This window comes from Corvus hawaiiensis, chromosome 26 (genome assembly GCF_020740725.1).
Source record: "Corvus hawaiiensis isolate bCorHaw1 chromosome 26, bCorHaw1.pri.cur, whole genome shotgun sequence".
Classification (NCBI taxonomy): Eukaryota; Metazoa; Chordata; class Aves; order Passeriformes; family Corvidae; genus Corvus; species Corvus hawaiiensis.
The window spans coordinates 45,773,621-45,788,815 of NC_063238.1; the positions used below are offsets into that span (position 1 = coordinate 45,773,621).

The window sequence follows — 15,195 nt, forward strand, 5'->3', positions numbered from 1 at the left end:
CAACAAGCCAGACACTTTCCCAGTAGAATGAAAACATCTGTTGGGCGCTGGGTGGGGGTTGGTCCAGCCGTTTCGGGGTGCCCAGAGCCCGGCGAGGGGGTCCTTCAGGGGTCCAGCCCCCGGCACTCGCGCGGAGCAGTGGCTGCTCGGGAAGATGCCGCGGTGGCCCTGGCACGTCCAGGGACGACTGCGGGAAGCGGGGAGGATGGGAGCCCCCCGAGACGGGGCTGGAGGGGGCAGCGACCGGGGAGAGGCTGGGCAAGGCGGCACCACCGGCATGGAACGCGGCTCCGAGGGGTGGAACAAGCCCCGGGGCCCCGGGCGGGGGCAACCGGCGGGCGCTGGCGGGGGCGGCGCTGAGTCCTGCGGGGAGCGGGGGGAGGACACGGACACGCTCTGGGCGGGCCCGGGGAGGGTCGAGGCTGACGGCGCATCCCGGTGCGGGGTGCGGGAGGTGCCGGGGGTGCCGGCGGTGTGCGGGGTGCGGGGGCCCCTCCCGGCGGGGCGGGGCGTGCGCGGTCGCACGTCCGGAGCGGGGCGGGACGAGACCGGGCCGGCCCCGCGCGGCACCGGCAGAGCGCGGTGGGGCTCACGACGGTGCAGATCCGTGCGGTGCCGCTGGGGTCGGTGCGGCTCGGCTCGGCTCCGTTTCGTTCCCTTCAGCTTGATGCCGTTCGCTTCGCTTCGGTTCGGCGCGCATCAGCTCGGCTCGACGTGATTCGGAGCGGCTCGTGTCGGATCTAAGCGGATCGGATCGGACTAGAGCTCGGCACAGCCCGGCACATTTCAGCGTAGCTTGGCACAGCTCGGCTCGGCACGGTTCGGCACCGCCCGGCACAGCTCGGCACAGCCTGCACAGCGCGGTTCGCGGCGGGGATGGCGGTGCCGGAGCCGGACGCGCGGCTGGCGCAGGAGAAGGAGGAGGAGAGCGAGGAGGAGAGCGAGGTGCTGGAGGAGAGTCCCTGCGGCCGCTGGCAGAAGCGCCGCGAGCAGGTGGGAGCCGGGCGCGGCGGGACGGGAACGCCGGAGGGCGGCCATGGGAATGCCGGGCAGGGGGACGCCGGGAGACGGGATGTGGATGCCGGGGAATGGGGATGGGGACGCCGCCGCCGGGCCCTGCGGGGCCCCGGGCTGTGCGGGGCGCCCAGCGCGACCCCTCGCCCATCGCGGGGGCCGAGGCGGCCGCAGTCCCCGGGCGCGGGCAGAGCCCGCAGGTGCCCAGGGCACGGCGATGGCCGCGGCCGGAGGGCGATGCGGGGAGCGGTTCCGCGGGGAGCGAGTCCCCGGGGGCGGCCGGAGGCGCGGGGAGCCGGGCTCGGTCATGCCCGGGTCGGGGTGTGCCGGTGTGGAAAGCCGGGCTCGCCTTGTCTCGGTGCGGGGAGCCCGGTGCGGGGAGCGGGCTCATTGTGCCCAGGTGCGCGGGGACCGGGCTCGCCATGCCCTTGCGTGGGGAGCCGATCTCATCGTGCCCCGGTGCGGCTGCTGGTGGGGGGTGCTCCGTGCAAGGAGCCGGGTTTCTCCGTGCCCTGGTCTGGGGTGTCTGGAGCAAGGAGTCGGGCTCATCGCGTCCCAGTGCACGGTGCCAGATGCCCGAAGCCGGGCTCATTGTGCCCCACTGGGAGGGCCCAGGAGCTGGGCTCGCCATGCCCTTGTGTGGGAAGCCGCGGTGTGCCCCGGGGCACCGGGGCAGTCCCGGGCACGTTCCGCAGCGCAGGGCTTCGATGCCCGCGGGACCAGCCGTGCTGGGCTGCCGACAGCCGTCCCGCGGGGCTGCTGGGGTGTCCTGGAGGGTTTTGCTGGTCTGGGTCCTTGAGCGGTGCCCGGTGACTGCGACACAGGTCGCAGGATGGTGACCCCTGGGCGCTGGCCCGGAGCTCCTGCGGGGACGGGGACTGGCCGGGTCAATGGTGGGGTGTCGGGGCCGGCCCTCACAGCCCACCCTCAGGGCCGGAGAATCCGGTTCCTCCTCTCCAGAGAAGGGGGTTAGTTCACTTCAGCTCATCTTCCTAGGCCAGGGCACAGCATCGGGACCATCTCCCGAAAAATGGGGCTGGAATCACCCTGTCTCTGTCAGGGCACCCAGGAGCGGGGACCAGAGTCAGTGGGTGAATCCTGACCCCAGCAGGGGCGGGACAGCACCGAGGGAGAGACACGTCAGGCACTGCCAGCACCCGAAGGGGAAAAGGCCCATCCAAGGCCGAACTGCTTCTCTTCCCGTTATCTCCCCTCTCCACGGTTAAGGACCCGGCCCCAGCGTTCAGCTCTGCCTGCGGCTGCATCTCCCAGCCTGAATTCCTAGTCTGGGCTTTGCTGAGATCTTGATAACCTGCTCCTGGCTGATAACCTGCTCCTGCCAGCGCCGTCAGCACCTGCCCTTCCATCCCTCGGTGCTGCCAAGTGCTTCCACACCCACACAGCCCCCTCCCCCCATTCCTGCTCCCTCCTCCTCTCTGGAAGACACCTTCCCCACACCAGGGTGCCTAATCCTGACCCTGACACTGGTGAAGAGAAGGACATTGAGGAGCTGGAGCACGTGCAGACACAGGAATGGAACTGTGAAGGGTCTGGAGTAGCTGAGGGAGCTGGGAGCCTCAGCCTGGAGAAAAGGAGGCTCAGGAGGAACCTTGTGGCTCTGCACAACTCCCTGACATGAGGGGGCAGCGGGGGGGTTGGACTCTGCTCTCAGGGAACAGCGACAGGACAAGAGGGAACGGCCTCGAGCTGTGCCAGGGGAGGCTCAGGTGGGATAATGGGAAAATTCCTTCCGTCTGTTCTGGCCAAACAGTGGTGTTTAACGATGAGGATTTCAACACTAATTTTGTGCAGGAGCTCTCTGGAGCGGTGCCGCCATGCTCAGAACTGGCCCAGGGGGTTCATCTTCCTGTGCAGGCGTGGGAGTAGTGGAAACCCCCCAGTGCCATCTCCACATGAGTGCTTTGGGTTGCTGTCTCTGTGCCGTGCTCTCGATCCACAGGGATTTTCCAGCCGGAGCAGTGGGAGGGGTGGGTTGGCCTTTCCAAGGGCAGGACAGCTCTTCCAGGAGAGCTGGAGTGGCAGGAAGGCTCCTTGATTGCCAAGTGGAGGAAGCTTTGTGGAAGAGCCATGTTTGTGCAAATTCACAGATGCTTCATGACGTGCAGGAAGGAGCTGAGTGCTGCCGATCTGCTCTCCTCTCACTGCCCTCAGCACTTCCGGGATTTGTACCCATAGGGAGCTGCCCTCACTCTCCTGAAGAGTCGTTGTAATCATTTATTTCCCTAATCTGGTTTTGTGAGAAGAGTCGAGCCCTGTGTAGGACCTCCGGAGCTGTGCCCGATCTCTGGTTTGGAGAGCAGGGCCATCAGGGTGGGAGCGTCCTGGTGGGCAGAGCTTGAAGCTGGAATGCCAACAGAGCAGGGGCAGGTGCCCTGCTTGACCTGGGGTGAAAAGGAGGCTCAGGGGGGACCTTCTCCCTCTCCACAACTCCCTGACAGGAGGGTGCAGCCAGGTGGGGTCAGGCTCATCCCAGGGAACAAGGGACAGGACAAGGGCAAACAGCCTCGAGTTGTACCAGCGGAGGTTTAGGTGGGATATTGGGAAAATTCCTCCTGGAAAGGGCTGCCCAGCACTGCCCAGGGCAGTGGTGGAGTCCCCACCCGCGGGGAGATTTAACATCCCTGTGGATGTGGCACTTAGGGACGTGGGTCAGTGGTGGCCTTGGGGAATGGATGGACTCAGTGGGCTCAGAGGCTTTTGCAACCCAACCCACTCCATGGTTCCATGGTTCTGCAGACTGAAAGGCAGTGTCTGATACATTAACAGTATTGTTCACTGATGGTGTGGGCACAAGGACTGCACCTTGTTTTCACACACAGGGCTGTGCTGGGCCTGCCCTGCCCCCCCCCGGAATGAACCAGCTCCCCTCCCAACCTCCTTTGCCTGTTTGTGATCATTTATTCCTCAGGGATGTGAAGTCACAGGTTGCTGCGAGCAGCTCAGGGAACAGCAGCACTCGGACAAGGTGTGACGAGAAGCAGCGCTGTGGCCCTCGCGGTGTCACAGCCCCAGCCCTGCCCTGCCCTGCCCCTCTCAGTGCTCTCCTGTTGTTTGTGAACTGCTGCTGGCGCAGAATTTTCCACGTGGGAACACCGGGGCTCTTTCAGCCTTGCTTTGATGACCTCATTTGCTTTTCCCACCCACCCTGGGGAATATGAGCAGAAGGGAGAAGAAACTTGGTTTTCTGCTCCTGTGAAAAGTTTTGCACCTTTGCTGGTCTGAGCAGGGGTTGTGGCCGAGCCCCAGCACCTCGTGCTGGGATGAGTCTGGTTTATCCCTGCTGGTTTGCGTTCCCAAACCCTCAATCCACCCAGAAAGGGGGGGGTGGGGGGGGGCTTGTGACCAGCAGGTGTTTGCTGGTCACGAGTGCTGGTCCCACCATGCTCATCTGTCACATTTTCTGGGTTCAGGCCATGATTTCCACATCCTCCCCCTCATCTCTCCCACCCATCGGTGCCTGTCAGTCCTGCCCGTTGTGCTCCCTGTGGGAATGCCCTCATGCTCTGGGTTCCTGAGGGCCTTCCCCTTGGGATGAGAGTGGTGTGTGCTGTGGCAAAGCTCAGCTGTGGTTCATGGATGGAACTGTGGAGTTGTTCCTGTAATTTATTCCTCTAAGCAACCCCAGAGCTGTCTCTTGCTCATAATTCTGCTGCTGCTTCCAGTGTGGGATTTGTTTTGGAGCGCCCTTGGACTTCGGTGAGGGAAGGGATGGGGCATCCAGAGGCACCTGGGCAGGCTGGGGAGGTGGGACCGAGGGAACCTTGTGAAGTCCAACAAGGGCAAGGGAAGTTCCTGCATCTGGGTTGGGTCCCAGCACAGACACAGGATGGGGGAATTGGCTGGAGAGAGTCCCTGGGGAGAAGGACCTGGGGGTGCTAGGAAAGGCTGGACATGCCCCAGCCACATGCACTGGGATCCCAAACCCCCTGTGCCCTGGGCTGACCCCCCAGCGTGGGCAGCAGGGAAGGGGGAATTCTGCCGCTCTGCCCTGCTCAGGTGAGGCTCCACCTGCAGAGCTGCCCCAGCCCTGGGGAGCAACATCAGGAGCACGTGGAGCTGCTGGAGAGTCCAGAGAGGCCCTGGAGCTGCTCCAGGGCTGGAGCCCCTCTGCTCTGGAGCCAGACTGGGAGAACTGGGGGTGTTCACCAGGAGAAGAGAAGCTCTGAGGAGAGCTCAGAGCCCCTTCCAGGGCCTAAAGGGGCTCCAGGAGACCTGGAGAGGGACTTGGGGACAAGGGATGGAGGGACAGGACACAGGGAATGTCTTCCCACTGCCAGAGGGCAGGGATATTGGGAAGGAATTCCTGGCTCTGAGGGTGAGGAGGCCCTGGCACAGAGAAGCTGTGTCTGCCCCATGCCTGGAAGTTTTCCGGGCCAGGCTGGACAGGGCTTGGAGCGTCCTGAGACAGTGGAAGGTGTCCCTGTCCATGGCACGGGGTGGCACTGGGGGTCTTGAAGATCCCTTCCTGCCCACTCCATCCTGGGATTCTACAATTCCAACTATGAGCTTTAATTCATCCAGCAGGATGAAAGAAGGGAAAGAGGGAAACGACAGTTCAAATGCAGAGAAGAAGTGCTGAAGCAGAATTTGAGGAAAATAAAGTGATTTAAGGAAAAATCAGCAAGAGAGGGAGGTTTTGGGGTCTTGCTGTAGGTTCCCAGAGATCAGAAAACAAAAACAAAACATGGAAAAATAGTGTAAGTGCTGGAATCCCATGAGGTGCAGGGGGTTCCCATTTTTAGGCATTAATGAGGTTTGCAGTTGGCAGCGGGATCGCCGGTTCCATGGTGGATGATTTGGGAAGGCTCCAACTATGCAATATCTGCCACAGGGTTATTTTTAAAAGCTGCTTTGTTGCCAGCCGTCCCCAGAGATCTGGGCTCGGAGCATGCGGAGCTGTGAGGAGCTTTTCCAGCACGGGGGGGATCAGCTGGAGGACTTGGCTCCTTCTTTTCCTGCCATCTCTTTTGTTCCTGCCTCTTTCTGCTTCTGCAGCTTTTGTTTGCTGCGGGTGAACTCTGCAGGGTGAGTTTGGGGTGACTCTGCCAAGCTCAGCTGATCTCGCAGGTGAACTTCCGAGACTTTTGGGTTAATATCCAAGAATTTAGGGTTAATGTCCAAGAATTTAGGCTAAGATCCAAAACTTTAGGGTTAATAGCCAAGAATTTGGGGTTAATATCCAACCTTTAGGACAGTGAAGGCTTCACCCTGACTGTGCTCTGAACAGAGGTTTTGGGGCAGCCCAGAGGCTTCTAGCTGAGGATAAACCAAGAGAAAATGGAATTCTAGTGGAAAACTCACCAGTAGATAAATGTTGCTGGAAGCAGACAGTGGAGTTCTGTCCCCAGCACGTGCTCCGGGGGTCTGGCAGGGAACAAGCCTTGGCTGTGCCAGATTTAGAGTCCTCCCCATCACCCTCCAAGCTCGTGTGGGCGGTGCGGGGCCTGTTCTGGATGGTGCCTCGGGGCCGCTCTCCCCGTGCCACGTTCTCCATTTCACGGAGCCTTTAATCCTTCGGGATCTTACCCGGCCACAACAATCCTGTGCCTTGTTCTCGCTGCTGGGGAGGGAGTTGACGTCAGCCCGCAGTGAGGCTTCAGTGCAGGAACTTGTGGTTTTTCATGCAGGAGCACGCTCCTTTATCCCCATCCATATTCTGCAAGGAATGCCTGGTTGCAGCTCCTTTATCCCCATCTATATTCTGCAAGGAATGCCTGGTTGCAGCTCCTTTATCCCCATCCATATTGTGCACGGGAATTCCTAGCTGCAGCTCCTTTATCCCATTCCTATCCTGCACAGGAATTCCTGGCTGCAGCTCCTTTATCCCATCCCTGTGCTGTACAGGAACTCCTGGCTGCAGCTCCTTTATCCCATTCCTATCCTGTACAGGAACTCCTGGCTGCAGCTGCTTTATCCCATTCCTATCCTGTACAGGAATTCCTGGCTGCAGCGCCTTTATCCCATCCCTGTGCTGCCCAGGAATTCCTGGCTGCAGTGCCTTTATCCCATCCCTGTGCTGCACAGGAACTCCTGGCTGCATCTCCTTTATCCCATCCCTGTGCTGTACAGGAACTCCGGGCTGCAGCTCCTTTATCCCATTCCTATCCTGCAAGGGAATTCCTGGCTGCAGTGCCTTTATCCCATCCCTGTGCTGTACAGGAACTCCTGGCTGCAGCCCGGTGCTCTCTGCCTGCTCCAAGGCAGTCCCTGTGTCCTGACTCTCCTCCGTTTCCCAAACGGATGCAGCTCCTCAGCTCCCAGACTGTTCCTTCTGTGCTCCCCCCACCCGAACTGTTACAATTACTGGCATTTGCCATGTTTTCTTCCCTTTCCTGTCTTTATCCAAGCTTTTTTGGCCCTTTCCCTCGCTTTCCCAAGGGGGTGGTTTTGTTTGCAGTGCCCAGATGTCGCAGCCGAGTCCTGCAGGCTTGAGCCCCCTCTGTGCCCCTTGGCTCTTTCCTGCTTTTCCTCTGCTGTAACCGGAGACCTCTCGCAGTCCCAGAGGGTTTTGTATTCCACTGCTGGGCCTGGGGGTGTCCCAGGCCGTGTTATAGCACGGATGAAGCTGCTGGAGTGCTGCGGGTTAGCTCCTCACTGAGCAGTTGGACAGCAAACCTGTGGCAGAGCTTCCTGCAGAGATGACAGACTGGTCACCAAGGGTTTCCTTGGCTTTCCTGGAGCTGCTTTGCTGATGGCTGAGCTGGTTAGCCGGGCAAAAACAGGGAAATCAGACCAAATTCCTCTGAGCTGGGCTGATTCCTGCTGGTCACTGCTCCTGCCCGGCCCACAGAGGCTGCTGGCTGCAGCTTCCCGCTGGGTTCGGATGCTCATCCAGCACACTCTGGTGTATCCTGGCTGAGCACTGCAAAGGCTCCCTGGGTGTTTATCCCCGGGCTGGACTGGTGGGCACTGGGGGCCTGTGCAGTGGGATGGAGTATGGCATTCCCATGGAATGGGGCACAGCATAACCACGGGATGGGGTGCAGGAAGCCCATGGGATAGGGCACAGGAAGCCTATGGGATGGGGCACTGCATGTCCACAGGGATGGGATACAGGATGCCCAGGGATGGGGTACCACCTGCTCATCCTCCCCTTGGGCATCCCCTGCTCCCACTTTCTGCCCCAACCCCTCTGGGTTCCATTTGCCCAGTGCAGGCTGGCACTGGGATCCTCTCCCTTTCCTCCTGGATCCTGCAGAGCCCTGTACCACTGCCAGCCCCATTTCCTGGGAGAGGGTGCTGGGCTTGTCTCACCTCCCAGGGCTGGGCAGTGCTGGGCTGGGGCTGACCCCAGGTTTGTGTCCCCTCCCGGGGCCATGCAGGGCCTGGGGGTAAAGCAAACATTGCTCCAGGCTCCAGGCGTGCGCAGGGAATGGCTTCTCCCAGGAAATAACAACCCTGGTACTGCCCCATGCAGGATCTCTCCTGGCTCTGGTCTGGGCAGTGGAAAAATACTCCTCTGTCCCTTTCCTGCAGCAGTGGCCAGAGAACAGGGATCACAGTGTTTGCTCCAGCAGCTGCTGGGCAGGAGGGAAGGGCAGCTGTAGGCATGGAGGGAAGCAAAGGCTTCCAGCCCTCCCACCCATGGGCTGGGGCACCCTCCAGCTGTGTTCCCGAGGAGCCCTGCTCAAGATCCTGCTGGGAGAGGCAGGATCCCTGTCCGTGGGATTACACAGGGACCCCTGTGCTGCTGTGGCAGCAGGAATCTCCTGTGAATGGACAGTGGCCTCCCACTGCCAGAGGGCACGGTTAGGTGGGATATTGGGAAGGAATTCCTCCCTGTGAGGGTGGTGAGGTGCTGCAATGGATTTCCCAGAGAAGCTGTGGCTGCCCCTGGATCCCTGGAAGTGTCCAAGGCCGGGTCAGACAGGGCTTGGAGCAACCTGGGCTAGTGGAAGGTGTCCCTGCCCATGGCAGGGGGTGAAAGGAGATGAGCTTTAAGGTCTCTTCCTACCCACTGGACTGGACTTTGATGATTCTGTGACAGGGAGAGTTCCTGGGAAAGACCCTCCTGCCCTGGGCGGGGCAGCTCTGCCACTGCCCATCCTGCGAGGTTGTCCCTGACTCTGTCCCTGCCCGCTCTCCCAGGCCGGGAGCACAGCCCCGCACTGGGGTGGTTTTTCTGGTTGACTGAGTGGCCCTGCTGCTTTGTGCCCCAGCTCTGCTCCTTCTTCGAGGCTCCAGGATGGAACTGGTCACCAGTACCTGCCTGTGGCACCAGGTGGCATGGGGTGAGCTGTGCCGGTGGCAGAGCTCACCCCGTGCCTCCCTGCCCTCAGCTGGGGCTCCTCAGCCCGTTGGGCACAGGGCTGAATTAGTGCTGAGATCATGGGTTTGTGAGAGACAGGATCAAATGCTGTACTGGAATCAAAGTATTTTCCATCTCGTGCATTCCCTTCACCTGCTCGTTGTGTAACAGGATCTCACGGACAGAACAGGTTTGTCTGGCACCGCGGATTCCTTGGCAGAGCCGCAGGGCCCGTGGGTGTCCCCAGCCCTGAGTGCTCCTGCCAGCTGATGGATAGGTGGATCTGTCATTGCCCAGGGCTGCTGCTGGTCCCAGTTCCCTCCCTGGGGACAGAGGGGCTGCAGGTGGCCCTTCTGGTGTTGAATGGGGCCCCTGAAGCAGGAGCTGGGAGCTGGGAGCAGAGCCTGGGAGCCTGGAATGTGTTCCCAGCTCGGGAGAGGGGCACGGCAAGGGCACAGAGGGGTCCCTGTGGGGACCTTTGGGGACCTTCAGGATACAGCTCAGGTGTCCCTGACTGGGGCCTCAGCCCTCTCAGCTCATTTTTTTCCTTTCCCATGTTTTCTGAAGCGATTTCTATGTTGCAACAGCCACCCCTGCCCTGCCTGGGGCCACAGCCGGGGACGGCGGGGCACAGCCTCGGTCAGGGCCAGGGGACACGAGGTTTGGGGGGGCAGGGGTGGCCCAGCGCCAGCAGCCCCCGCAGGGACTTCCCCCCTTCCCTGCTGCCCGCGGGGTGTCCCCGTGCCCGGCACTCCCTGCTCCCGTGTCCCACGAGGAGCCGGACACGGCCCTCCCTGTCACCCAGCTCCCGGGACGCTGGGGTGGACAGGCCAGGTTGGGATTCACTCTGCAGAGGTTTTCCAGGCACGCCGCGTTCACTGCTCAGCCCCGAGGGCCGGCAAATCCCGCCCGTTCCCGGCACCAAATGTCGGGGTGGCACAAGGAGTGAGCGGGGAATCGTGGAATGGTTCGGGTGGGAAGGGACCTTACAGACCGCCCTGCCATGGGAGCAAAACCTCCTCTCCCCGTTATTCCCAGCCCCATCCACCAGCTGCTCTCGCAGGCCCCAGAGCTGCATCCCCGAGCCCGTTCCCGTGCCTGTCTCAGCCCTCGTTGACGAGAAAACCTCAGAAGGGAGCGATTGAGTGGAAGCTGCAACCTGATCTTTGGTAAACCCGCCCTGCCCCGTCCCCAGCGATCGCTCCGGGCGCCGGCCGAGCCTTTCTGGCAGCGGGGGCTGTCCCAGCCCGGCGCTGGAGAGGCGCCGGTTCCGCTGGTGCTCACCACGAGCAGCGCACGGAGCTGCCGGGAGCCCCGGACAACCACGGGGGACAACCACGGGGAACAACCACGGGGGGACAACCACGGGGGGATAACCACAGAGCATAACCACGGGGGGATAATCACGGGAGGATAACCACGGGGGGATAACCACGGAGGACAACCACGGGGGAATAACCACGGGGGGATAACCACGGAGGACAACCACGGGGGAATAACCACGGGGGATAACCACGGAGGACAACCACGGGGGACAACCACGGAGGATAGCCACGGGGGATAACCACGGGGGGATAACCACGGGGGGATAACCACGGAGGGATAACCACGGAGGGATAACCACGGAGGGATAACCACGGAGGGATAACCACGGGGGATAACCACGGGGGGATAACCACGGGGGGATAACCACGCGGGATAACCACGGAGACCCGCGCCGCTGCCTTTTGCCCCAGTCAGGCAGTGCGGAAAATGCCGCGTTTATTTATTTATGGAGGCCGGGCCGGAGCTCGGAGCGGGAGCAGCTGGTGGGGATTAGCTTTGCTCCCACTCAGCTCAAGACGGAACACGTTCGTGTCCGCACGGAGCGGGGAAGGTTCCTCCTCCCCGTCACGTTCCAGAGCCTCCCGGAGCCCGGTAGATCCACTGCCCGGGCCCTGAGCACCGGGATGCCCCTCAGGCTCTGAAAGCAGCTTGTTCGGAGCTGTGAGGGACCCCCGGGCTCCTGCTGTGCGTCACCAGGGAGGATGGGCTTTAAGGTCCCTCCAACCCAAAGTCTGTGGTTCCAAGACGATTCTGTGATTCCCACTCTGGCTGTGAGTGCACTGGGATCACTGGGATCACTGGGAAGGCTGTGGCTGAGTCCCTGGCCGTCCGTGCTGGGCTTTTTGCGGAGCACGTGGAGCCTGTGCCGGGCAGAACAAGGAACAGAGGTGCTTTGTGTGGCCGCAGCACGAACTGGGCCACGAACTGCCTGGGCGTGCCCTGCTAATGAGCTGGAGGTGCTGAGCGCCTACGGCTGCCCCGAGCCCCGCAGGGACCAGCCCTGGCAGCAGGACGAGCCCCGAACCCGGGCAGTGGGATGAGCCCCAGCAGTGGGAGCAGCTCTGGCATCAGGACAAGCCCTGGCAGCAGGATGAGCCCTGAGCCCCAGCCGTGGGCTGAGCCCCAAGCCCCACCATCAGCACGCCAGTACCTGCCCCGGGAGCAGCAGGACAATCCCCCTTTTCTCTCTGGCTTCCCGTGGCGTGGCAGATGGAGTGGGCACTGTGCCCCTGCTCGGCCTGATGGGGGCACAGCCCCAGCCCTGAAGTGCCCCCAACCCCACAGGAAGGGGCAGGAGCAGGTGGGGCTGCAGTCCCACTCCCCAGGGATGCTTTGGGGTAGGCAGTGGGTCAGGATGCAGCGGGTCAGGATGCAGCAGGCACCACTGCTGGGAGGCAGGAGCCCTGTCCTGGGGTGGGAGTCTGAGCCAGGTGCCTTGGAGTGGGTTTTACCTGAGCTGGAGGTGGGTCCTGGTGGTCGTGGCTGGTCTGGGGACCAGGAGGGTCCTTGCAGGATGTCACCTGTGGAGGTGACACCCACAGAGCTGCTCTGCATGGGGTCCTAGGATGGGGATCTGTGACCTCTGGGGATAGGAAGTGCTTGGACAGATCTGGGGGCTGTACGCAGGCTCCTCAGGATGCTCAGAGATGATGTGGTGGCTTTGGTTTGACCACACCTTCTGATTTTCCCTGGACAGTGCAGGTACGGGTGGCTCCCCCACGGCTTCTGGGCTTGGGGGGGCAGGGCAGGTCCCCACCTGTATGCAGGAGTGGGGCCCGTGACTGTCACCCCCAGTGAAAAGCCAGAGGGGCCAGCTTGGGACCTGCTCGAAGGGCTGGTTCTCCTGCTCCCTCCTGGCCCAGAGCTCCCAAAGGACAGGCACCAGCTGGAGATTTGCTCCACGCTCCAGTTCCCAGCCAGAGCCTCTTCTGCGGCCACTCCAGGCACCTTAATTCCAAAAAAGCTTTATTTGTAAGACAGTCCCATGTTGCCATGGCAGGGAGTGTTGTAAGAGCATGGAGGCTCTGCTTTTCCTGAGCAGGAATCAGGTTTCAGGCTGATTTATTTATTATTTTGTATTTATTTATTTATGCTTTTACTCTGAGAAGTGTCAGTATCAATCACTCTGGACGTGCCACTGCTCTGCCAGTGACACAGAGGGGATTGCACAACAAAGCTGTAGTCACAAGGTACTCACCCAAGGGGTGGGTTCATGTGGTCAGAAAACCTCTGAATTCCCAGAAGTGGCTGGAGCTGGGGCCGTGGATAAACCAGTCAGATAAACCAGTAAGATCTGGCTGATCAGGCCAGGATGAGCTGTTCCTGTGCCACAGACAAAAGAAAATGGATTTTTTTTTTTTCTTTTGTGAGTTGCCTGTGGAGCAGGTGGTGCCATCCTCCCCCAGGCCACCCCCGTCCCCTCAGTGCGTTCCTCAAGCCTTCCCTTCCCCCAGGTGAACCAGGGGAACATGCCCGGCATCCAGAGCACCTTCCTGGCCATGGACACGGAGGAGGGCGTGGAGGTGGTGTGGAACGAGCTGCTCTTCACTGACAAGAAGGCCTTCAAAGCACACGAGGTGAGACCCTGAGACCCCCCACACCTTCCTGGGTGGGGCATAGCCTGGCAGGATGGGCCTGGGCCTTCCTTGGCTGCTCCCTCAAAGGCAGCTCCAGTGTCCTCTGCACCGCAGACCAGTGTCCCTGTGATGTCCCCAGCCCTTGGGATGCCCTGCCCCATCCCAGAACCCACACCTTCCCTGTCCTGCCCCATCCCAGAACCCACCACCTCCCCTGTCCTGCCCCATCCCAGGACCCACACCTCCCTTGTGCTCTGTGGGCCCCCAGGAGAAGATCAAGACCATGTTTGAGCAGCTGGTGCTGGTGGATCACCCCAACATTGTGAAGCTCCACAAGTACTGGCTGGATGTGAAGGACTTGAAGGCACGGGTAGGGGGTCTGGGGGGGCACAGGGGAAGCAGGTGGGATCCCAGCTCTGCTCCTCATCCTGCTCCTGGGCCTCCCTTCCCCATGTGGGGCCGGGCTGGGGGGAGCTGACCCCCTGTCCCCTGCTAGGTCATCTTCATCACGGAGTACGTGTCCTCAGGGAGCCTAAAGCAGTTCCTGAAGAAAACCAAGAAGAACCACAAGGCCATGAATGCCCGGGTGAGTTCCCGGGAGCACGACAGGGGGTCCAGCTGGAGCGGGTGGCTCTGGCCGTGTCCCAGGAGGGTCTCTGGGATCTTACAGGGCAGAGCAGGTGGGGGTTGCTGTTCCCTGGGTCACATGGGGACCCTGCTGGACCCCAGGGGAGCCCAAACTGGATCCCACTGGCTCCAAGGTGGGAGTGGCTGCAGTGGGTGACACTGCCCAGGGCTGGCACCTGGGGACAAGGGACCAGCATCCCCTGCAAAGCCACTGCCCAGGGCTGGTGTGAGGGACCTGTGGGATGATCCAGAGCCACCCCTACCGTGTGCAGGGACACCTCCCACTGTCCCAGGCTGCTCCAAGCCCCAGTGTCCAACCTGGCCTTGGACACTGCCAGGGATCCAGGGGCAGCCACAGCTGCTCTGGGCACCCTGTGCCAGGGCCTCACCACCCTCACAGGGAACAATTCCTTCCCAATATCCCATCCATCCCTGCCCTCTGGCAGTGGGAAGCCTTTTCCCTTTGTCCTGTCCCTCGATCTCTTGTCCAAAGTCCCTCCCAGCTCTCCTGCAGCCTTGAGCCATTTGCTGGAGTCATTTGAGCAGGGAACAGGGGCTGCTTTTGTGGGACAGTGTGGGACACACCCCTGAGCCTTAGTCGGGCCTAGTGGGATGTCCCTGTCGCTGGGAAGGGGTGGGAAGGACCCTGAGCCTTGGCAGGGCACAAGGGGATGTCCCTGTCGTTGGAAAGGGGTGGGAAGGACCCTGAGCCTTGGCAGGGCACAGAGGGATGTCCCTGTCACTGGGAAGGGGTGGGAAGGACCCTGAGCCTTGGCAGGGCACAGGGGGATGTCCCTGTCGTTGGAAAGGGGTGGGAAGGACCCTGAGCCTTGGCAGGGCACAGGGGGATGTCCCTGTCACTGGGAAGGGGTGGGAAGGACCCTGAGCCTTGGCAGGGCACAGGGGGATGTCCCTGTCGTTGGAAAGGGGTGGGAAGGACCCTGAGCCTTGGCAGGGCACAGGGGGATGTCCCTGTCGCTGAGAGGGAGTGGGAAGCCCTGGCCTGGCCGTAGGTGCTGGTGTGTCCTGGCTGACGGAGCTCTGTCCCTGCCCTAGGCCTGGAAGCGCTGGTGCACCCAAATCCTCTCGGCTCTCAGGTGAGGCTCCCCTGGCTCCCTGCCCTGCCCCGCAGGGTCCCGGGGGGTGTGGGCTGTGCTCGGGACACCCCTGTGTCCCCCCAGCTTCCTGCACTCCTGTGAGCCCCCCATCATCCACGGCAACCTCACCAGTGACACCATCTTCATCCAGCACAACGGGCTCATCAAGATCGGCTCCGGTGGGGCAGCGCCGGCCCCACCCCAGGGGTCCGGAGGGGTCTGGGGGTGTCAGAGGGGTTCAAGGGGGTCTGAGGGATCCAAAGGGGTCTGAGGGGGTCCGAGGGGT

At 61.7% G+C, this 15,195-nt stretch overlaps 1 protein-coding gene across 6 annotated transcripts in view; it reads left to right on the forward strand.

Moving 5' to 3' along the window:
• Positions 1-540: 540 nt before the first annotated feature.
• Positions 541-15,195, forward strand: part of NRBP2 (nuclear receptor binding protein 2) — a 35,036-nt gene continuing 20,381 nt past the window's right edge. For 2 of the 6 annotated variants that reach the window (XR_007199896.1, XM_048286309.1), the window contains exons 1-6: positions 542-993; positions 13,063-13,185; positions 13,454-13,555; positions 13,682-13,771; positions 14,869-14,909; positions 14,994-15,088. Coding sequence is in view for 5 of the 6 variants with exons in the window: in XM_048286309.1 (XP_048142266.1) it covers positions 877-993; positions 13,063-13,185; positions 13,454-13,555; positions 13,682-13,771; positions 14,869-14,909; positions 14,994-15,088 (568 nt within the window). In the remaining variant the exon portion in view is untranslated. Of the gene's footprint in view, positions 994-10,321; positions 10,453-13,062; positions 13,186-13,418; positions 13,556-13,681; positions 13,772-14,868; positions 14,910-14,993; positions 15,089-15,195 lie in introns of those variants that run through there. The other 4 variants (XM_048286313.1, XM_048286312.1, XM_048286310.1 and 1 more) reach the window with 4 other exon arrangements.